Here is an 8,339-nt window from a genome sequence, read left to right as displayed (position 1 = left end):
GGCAATCTGGAAGTGTATCCAGTTGATACAATAATTTCAGCTACAAGGCTTAAGGTTGTGGTGGTTAAAGGAGATGTAGAAGAGCATTCTATGCCCTAATGTATAACAGAAGGTAGAAGAGGAAGATAAATAATTGCAATGGAGTTGCTTCTCCCTCCTTTTTGCTCTCAGGAGGGGAATTACTTGAATGATGGTGTCACTGAATTGCAAATAAGTATTGGAAAAGATAACCGGCCCTCTGGAAATAAACAGTAGTTCTGGGTTCCAGGACTGACTGCTTAAGCGAACAGTTTCACTGAGGCTGCCCACCTTGCTAACGAAAGGCACAAGGCACGTTCCCTTCTTGCAGCTTTTGTGAACAAGTGTTTTGCAAGCATTTCAAGGGCAAAGGCAAAGATGTCTACAGGCTGTGTGCTGCGAACTAGGCTTCCTGTAGCAACAGGTTCTCTACAGTCAGAAGGGGACTCTCGGATGAAGTGACGCAAAAAGAAACATCGCAGATAACACGCACACTGCTCTATCTGACCTGTAAATGAGAATCCCAACACCTCCCCCAGCCTGGCAGCGCAGAGCCAGGTCTCAGGTTCACTGCCCGGGGCCGCGGGGCAGGGCGCGCCTCCAGCGTGCATGGGGAGGATGCTCATCCGCAGGCTCGTCGGCGCCATAGTCCTCGTACTCGTCGGCGGTCCTCTCCGGCTCCACCGGCACGATGAAGGGCTCGCTCTCGGGCAGGTAGGCCCCGCCCTCGGGCACGTACGGCTCTGTCCGATTCAACATTACAGTTATGGCATGATTTGGAAGGCACATACAGTAAAGCCAAATCATCACCCGAGGTGATGGCACTCCAGTCTTAATCTCCTAACTATAAATAGATAAGTTACACTGTTCTAATTATTTCCATTGGCAGAGAGAATTTGGCGGTGATCAAATAATCAAATGGCACTGTTTTTCTAAACCTTCCAAGGTCTAGAGGTAAATACAATCATTGCACAAATACCTGGAAAGGGTCCAAGACTGGGCCAAAGAACTGTAAACGCAGAACCTAGGCAGGACTTCGGCAAATTCCCAACTAACTGTTCATGATTTCAAACTCCTCAATTCAAATAACAATTCGGAAAGATGAGGAGGTGAGGGGAAGTTTTATTGGCTCCTAGAAACTGAACTCTGGAGGTGAAAAGCACTATCACCAGGTAATATACAGTACGTGACAATTCCTGTGGCTGTGTCTCCACAGGCTAAGTTACAGCTGGTGGGTGAGGAACACCCGTGACTACAGCAAAACAGGAAGGAAAAAAGTTATTATAAAACTTTGGCTTGAAAATTGCAATTACAAACCCCCAATGAGAGTACACGCACAAAAATGATAATAATAAGACAGATGCCCTGAATCAGACACATTGCTAACAAGCAAGAGATGAGGAGATTCCATTTGGTGTTATTCCGGCATAGAGCAAGCAGCAGGCTTTGATGCACAAGCTTATTGTAGAATTGTTAAGTAATTTTAGTGGATAGGATCACGTACAAATCATTTACAAGCCACAATTAGTTGATTATTTACATAAGACATTTCTTTTTAACCAGGTTAATTGTTTTTCTCAAAAACGGCATGATCTCTGCTGGTTAGTAGTTTTATTATGCCCCCTCCTTCACCACCGAGGCTCCTCATGGCTGTATGTTTAAACTTTTCTTTTTAATAGTATTTTTCTACATTATTACTGAAATGAATCAGGCATATAAACTAACCCCACTGCTTTTGTTTTCATTCAAGTTAGTATAGAGTCTGCACCCTCCTTTATGATGTCGACCCGCTTCGTTAACCATATCTGTGGTGAATTTCCATACAGACTCATTTCCTAATAAGCACGTGCGCAAACATCTCAGAAACAGGATTTTCATGTATTCAAACTGTAAGCAGCACTGGCGACTTAGAAAATTTGTTAGCCGGAACCTGAAACAGGTCAAAGATGATAGTTTTTAAAAGTTGAATTACTATGCAAAAAATATATATACACATCCATCTATGTATGTAATGGTTAAAGTATATATATATATATCCATATATTTCCAGTTATTCACACATGCCATATGGCAGAGGTAATTTAAATTTATTTTGTAAAGAATAAATTGTATTTTTGTGAATGGGTGGCATGAGAATTTATATTAAGGTTCATTATTACTTTTGGCCATATGTAACTATGTACATAAATATATAGATATATAGATATTTAGCTATTCAACTACTCATGCACTACTTGCTAGTAGCCAACCATATCAAACAGCAATATCATTTTTAAAACTTGCAAGATGCTTGCAGGTGCACTGATGAAAAGGTCACCACTGACTACTACATGACTTTCTTATTTCCAGAGCAGTGTAACTCCCCAGTCCCTGAATTACCCAAAATTAGACACAAGAGACTTCTTCCCTCAGCAGTCATCAAACACTAGAATTTCACTACTGACTCTTTAAAAAACTTTAAGACCCAAATTTCATAAATATTCATTCCATAGACATTGTGGAACAGTGGGCTAATTTCAGTTGTCTGCACCATGTTATCAGAAGTTTGCTCATGAATTAGAGTTCAAAACAAAAATTTGCTATATATTCTTGGCATTCTATAGTTGTAGCCAACAAATCCCTTTTCCCAAAGTTTAGATTTTTTTTTTAAGGTAAACTGTTACCCTTCTTTGAACTCCGATGAGAAATATATTGTGATCTGGTAATTATTAGAAGAAAAAGAAAGCAATCAGTTCCTAATGGTGAAATAATATTGTATGCTTAAGAGAGAACAATATTACTACATAATCAAAACACACACTGAGAGAGCTGATATTTAAGAAATCCTTAAATCAGCCCTCCTTCAATCCTAGGGAACTTCATTTTCATAAAGGCACTTTAATTTGAGTGAACCTGGATCCCTACACAGGCAGCGACATACCTGGGTAGCCTTGTCCGTTGTACGGGATGCTGGCACATTGGGATGAGTCACAGTATCCAGCAGGACCTGGGGGACCTCGGATACCTGAGTTTCCAGGACGACCAGGGGGGCCAGGGGGACCTCTTGAACCTGTGGACCCTGGTGGGCCTGTTCTGGATTCTCCTTGTGGACCTAGAGTGGAGTTAAAACAAATATATTTCCTGAAGCAGTCAACAATACTTTGGCACCTCCACTGTCTCAAGACCATGTGCTTCACTAATATATGTTAAGAAAATACTTCCTCAAGAAATCACCAATATGAACCAAAATGTGATGGGCCATTTCTACCAGAAAGTTAATGCCAGAAATCCAACTATTTTAAATAATTTTATTCAAAGAAAACTGACTTAGCAAGAATTAAGTACAACTAAAGGTATCAATGAATTCTTGGTTTGCTTCCAGTCTTGCAGAGATAAGACTACTAGAAGGAAATGGCTATATTAAGCTATATTAGAATAGCATGAAAACCCAGGGGTGCCTGTGCCACACCTCCAGACAATGTGAAGCAATGTTGTTCTGGATCCAGTGATACTTATGGTGAAAGAAATGCAAAGATTTAACCATAAAGCTTGACGTTGGTTGGGAGAGTCCCATACACCTCATAATACAGAATAACAAATTATCTTCCATCTACTAAATGCATAAAATAAATAGTCAATTATTATTTCTTTCTAAAACATGAAGAAAGTATGAGTGAAATCTTGCAGTATGTCAGGCTTTTTAGTGAGAATATATTTTCTCAGTGTAGTAACTCCATCTTGAATACTAGAAGGGCAGAAAATGACATCATCACCCACCAGGTCCAAACAAAACAAGTAATAATTTCATAAAAATGAAAACAGCAAGTGCTAACTTATACCCTCTTGTAGCAAGGTTACAGTAAATGCTTAATAGAAGGGAATAAAACATTTATTGAACAGAGAACATAAAAATAAGGAGGCTATGCCAACTGAACTTGCTAAGATATATTCCATGACAGGAGGCTTGCCTGAAGCTTACCAGATAAAGTCATGACCTCTTGCGGGTTGTTTGTTCTCTCAACATTCATACCATTTACTTATGGAATGAAGGTACTCCTAAACCTACCTGGGGGGCCAGGTGGCCCTCGTGGTCCTGAAGATCCGATGCCCCTTTCTCCTTTCTCTCCCGGCAAGCCTAAGAAAATACAAAAAGAAAAAGCATAGGTTGGGGGCAAGGGAAGTTACCTGGAAACATGTACTTTTCATCTTAACTGATAATATTTGATTCAAGTAATTTATTTCCCTTGGTGAAAACAGAATCTAATTTTTCACAGAAGTTCACACTTTAAGCCAAATTCTTTCTAGACATTTGTGTAATTCCAGATTCATGGCCAAGAAACAAATCTGGCTACAAGTCAGGGAAAAATTATCTGAAGAAAACAAACATGTCTAATATATTTTTTTAGAAACAATAATTAAGAAAAGAAATCTTGAATAGTTACAACTCATTGAAGAATGTCTTAAAGGTATCTTATCTTTAGTAAGCCCCATTAGTACAGCATCCAAACCATCAGAATTATAGAAATACTTAAATTTTCTACTAAATGTCAACTACTACTACGATAAAAATGAGTATGTAGAGTTCAGAAACATCTGGAATTAGACAATCCTATTTTCCTTCTTTTCCTCCAATTACATTGATCTACCATGAAATTAAAGCCAAACTAACTCATAAGATCAGTGCCAGGCCCTGAATAAAGGAACCAAAAGAATTTGGATCTAAAAATCTAGGGCTGCTTATATTCAGTTGCTACTCAACTCTTGCCAGTCACAACAATTAATAAGATTTTAGTGCCTGATTTAGTTTGCCAGGATAGTTTTTCCCACTGACAACAACCAGAAAACAGCACATCTTACAGAGATTTCTAACAAAAGCACCCTGTTTTCTAAGATTTATGGATCTCTATGGCCTCCAGCTACCTAAAGAAGACTGATCATGAACATCTCTTCTGGGACTGTCCAAACAAGACTAGTTAAAGTAGTTTGCCAACTTCAGTCTCCCATGTGCTTTTTCACCCAACCCAGGTCCCACCTTATGATTCCTTCCTCACCCTATGCAGTAGCCAGAAACACCTACCTCTTTCACCTGGGGGTCCCTGCATCCCAGGTGTGCCAGGGAAACCTGGTCGTCCCCCAGGTCCTGGTTCTCCTCTGGCTCCTGCATTGCCAGGGGGGCCAGGAGGACCCGGTGGGCCTGGCTGGTTGCGATTGGAGTGGTAATCATTTGGAATCTGATTCAGCATCTGATTGAATCTGCTCATCTGACCTACAGAAAGAAATGAGACTGGTTAGAAAGAAACCTAACAGGAAGGAATGAGAAGATGAAACTGTTCTCTCTCAGTGTCTAGTGAAAACCATTTCTATTCCTTCCCCTCCAGGAAACATTCTAATTAGAATCATAAAATTAAAATAAAACATAAAACACATCAGTCACTCAGTACAAAATTATCCCTGAAAAATAATTGTTTCCACAAGATGATAACTAGTCAGCTACAAGTATTATAAAGACAAAAGAGTTGTAAAAGTTTAATGTGGCTCTTCTATAAAGCCAGATGATGTCACTCAAACAAGAGCCTACTTTAAATTAAGAAGTTGTACCATTTTGTGTGTACCTAAGGTAAAGGTGATCAGACTGTAGTGTAAATTGCAATTGCTCATGGGATACATTGAAAAAATGCATATTTCTAGACTTCATATTCAAAAATAATAATTCACTAGGGTTGGGGTGTAGACCAGGAACTCAAATTTCCCACCAGCCACATAGACAATTCTAGTCAAATGTTCCTCAAAGCCACCTTGGAGAAACAGTGATTAAGACTTCTGAGAGCAGGAATTCTGAGTTTAAGACCACACTCAGTCTGCAGGCACTGGTTTCACTACTTAACAGGCTCATAGAATAAGAGAAAAGAGTGTGAAAAATAAGAAAGCAAAACAAAGGTTCCCATCCAAATGGATTTTCTATCATTAAATTAATCTTGCTGGGCCTCCTTCCTAAAAGTAATAGAATAACTTGAATGTCATAACTTAAATGACATTAAATTACCTAATGCTTGTTGTTGCTATATATATCCAGAGAATAATTACTAAAAATCCTAATATGAAAACTGAAAAGCACTCTTAATTTATGATTTTATGTAAGACTGAATATAAAGACAATAGGCTACTATGTTAACCTTGTGTTATTTAATCTCAATGATGATCTTTATAATTATCATCTTTATATAAACAGATAAAAATTGACAATGTATAAAAATAAGAACTCATCAAAAATAAGAACATATATCTTAGAAACTTAATGACTCACACTCTGCATTTTTCTACAATTAATTACAAAACCATTCATAGATTAAGAAGAAAAGAAATTTTACCACTTATCAATTGTTCACAGACTTGTCTTGCAACTGCTCGCATCATGTTCTGGGAAGCAATGTCTCCCTTGTTAATTAAATCAATGAAAATCATTAGCATATTATTTCTATGATTTCAGACTTCAATGTTCAACATGCTAATTAAATAGAGCTCAAATTTTAAGAAATACGTACTCTATCACCTTTCTCTCCTTTCAATCCAGATGCACCCTAAAATACAGGAATTTCATACATTAGAAATGGACAAACATCGTGTAACATGATCATGAATGGATGTGATGAAAGAGAGCAAGATCTACAGTCTGAGTTAGCAAAATGACATAACATTTATAGCTATGTTACCCAAATTTTGCTTGTCTGTAATAATGAATCTGATCTTTCCTCTCACTTTCTTCTCTCTCTCTCTCAATCATGTGCTGAGATGTGAATTTGTTGAATGCAAATGCATACCTTTATAATTCCACTCACAATCTAGACCTGGATCTGAAATCTAGACCTGGAACTGAAATACATGTGAAAATTACTCTGGTGCCATTGTACTTCCTCCACATCACCATGGCTGGTTAGTTCAGCTAGTTATTGTAGATTGCCCATGAGCTTAATCTTGGCTCAGCTCTAATAAAAAACAGAGGACTTTTTGTCAATTCCCAATCTAAATGTTTATCTAACTTCAATGATTATCTGTGCATTGGGTATAAAAAGAACAAGATATCTCCTTTATAAATAACTCACTCCAAATAGTGGTCCCACATCCAAATACAGTCACAGAATATTTGTCCCTTCTCTTTTAGACTTCTGACTATGTGAGGATCTTGGAATAAGTTTCTTTTTAGTACAAAAAGATTTTTCTTTTAGTAATGTATGTCTAGACTGCTGACTGCTATTGTGGATGGAACAGCAAAATTATTAACAAATATGACATTCAGGTAATAATCCAAACCAAACCATCTCTTACAATCTCTAAGACTTTTGCCTGAATTACTCCAATATCCCAATATCTTCATGCTTCTATTTTGACCCTTTATAGTCTCTCTCCACACAGAAGCCAGAGTGATATTTTTTCTAAGAAAATTAGATCATATCACTCTTTTAGTTCCAGGGCTTCCCATCACACTTAGAATAAAATAAGAATTCCTTATCATGGGCAAGATGCTTTATATAATAATTTCTTTTTTCTTTTTTATATATTTTACATCATTCTTCCTTTTTGAACAATGTATGCTTTTATGAGGTGTAGTGCCCATAAAATTCACACCACCAATTTGCCTGTATACCATTACCATAGTCCCTTTTGCTCTTTCCTCCCCTGTTTTGATCCCTCTGCCTCCCCTTCCCCTACAGAATGTCTCTGATTTACAGTTGTCTGTGAATTTTGTTTTTTAATTTGTTATATTTTTTCCTGACCCCTTATTTGGTTACATGATCATTTCTGCCCAGCTCTCTAACTTATCTTTAATTCCTTTTCCCTTTACTCCCTTCACTTCAGATATGTAGGCCTCTCTGTTGTCCTTTTCACATACCAGACTCACTCCTCACTCAGGGCTTTTGTTCAACTTGTTCCCAATGCCTAGAATCCTCTTTCCACAGAGCTTGGCTTGCTCCCTCACCCCATTCCAATGTGACCTCCTCACACAGGCTCCCTGACTAAGTGTCTAAAATAGCCACCTTCCCACCATCACTATTAATTCGTAACCCATTACTCTCTTTTTTTCTTCATATCACTTATTATTAACAGCAACTGTATTAGGACTTTTTTTTTGTTTAGAACATTTACTAACATATTTTGTACATTTACTAAATGTCCTAGAACATTTACTGACATATTTAGGAACTAAACAAATAGCTATTCCATATATTAATAAAAGTATTCCACAACTAGTTCTTGAAAACATTCACTATATATCATTATTCTAAATTAAGAAGATATCATCTGGCTACAACAGCTAATTATATAAGTTAATGGTGATGAAGGCC

The 8,339-nt window shown here is 37.6% G+C and overlaps 1 protein-coding gene across 3 annotated transcripts in view; it reads right to left on the bottom strand.

The window, feature by feature from the left end:
- Nucleotides 1-585: 585 nt before the first annotated feature.
- Nucleotides 586-8,339, bottom strand: part of COL12A1 (collagen type XII alpha 1 chain) — a gene marked incomplete at both ends in the record, with an annotated part of 107,254 nt that continues 99,500 nt past the window's right edge. For all 3 annotated transcript variants that reach the window (XM_084256465.1, XM_084256466.1, XM_084256467.1), the window contains 6 exons: nt 586-761; nt 2,939-3,109; nt 4,064-4,132; nt 5,075-5,263; nt 6,366-6,432; nt 6,540-6,575. In XM_084256465.1, the coding sequence (XP_084112591.1) occupies nt 586-761; nt 2,939-3,109; nt 4,064-4,132; nt 5,075-5,263; nt 6,366-6,432; nt 6,540-6,575 (708 nt within the window). The remainder of the gene's footprint in view (nt 762-2,938; nt 3,110-4,063; nt 4,133-5,074; nt 5,264-6,365; nt 6,433-6,539; nt 6,576-8,339) is intronic.

The sequence above is a fragment of the Talpa europaea genome, assembly GCF_964194135.1.
Source record: "Talpa europaea genome assembly, chromosome: 2".
Taxonomy (NCBI): Eukaryota; Metazoa; Chordata; class Mammalia; order Eulipotyphla; family Talpidae; genus Talpa; species Talpa europaea.
Note: the sequence above shows the minus strand (reverse complement) of the source record. Positions and strands in the feature narration are given on the sequence as shown.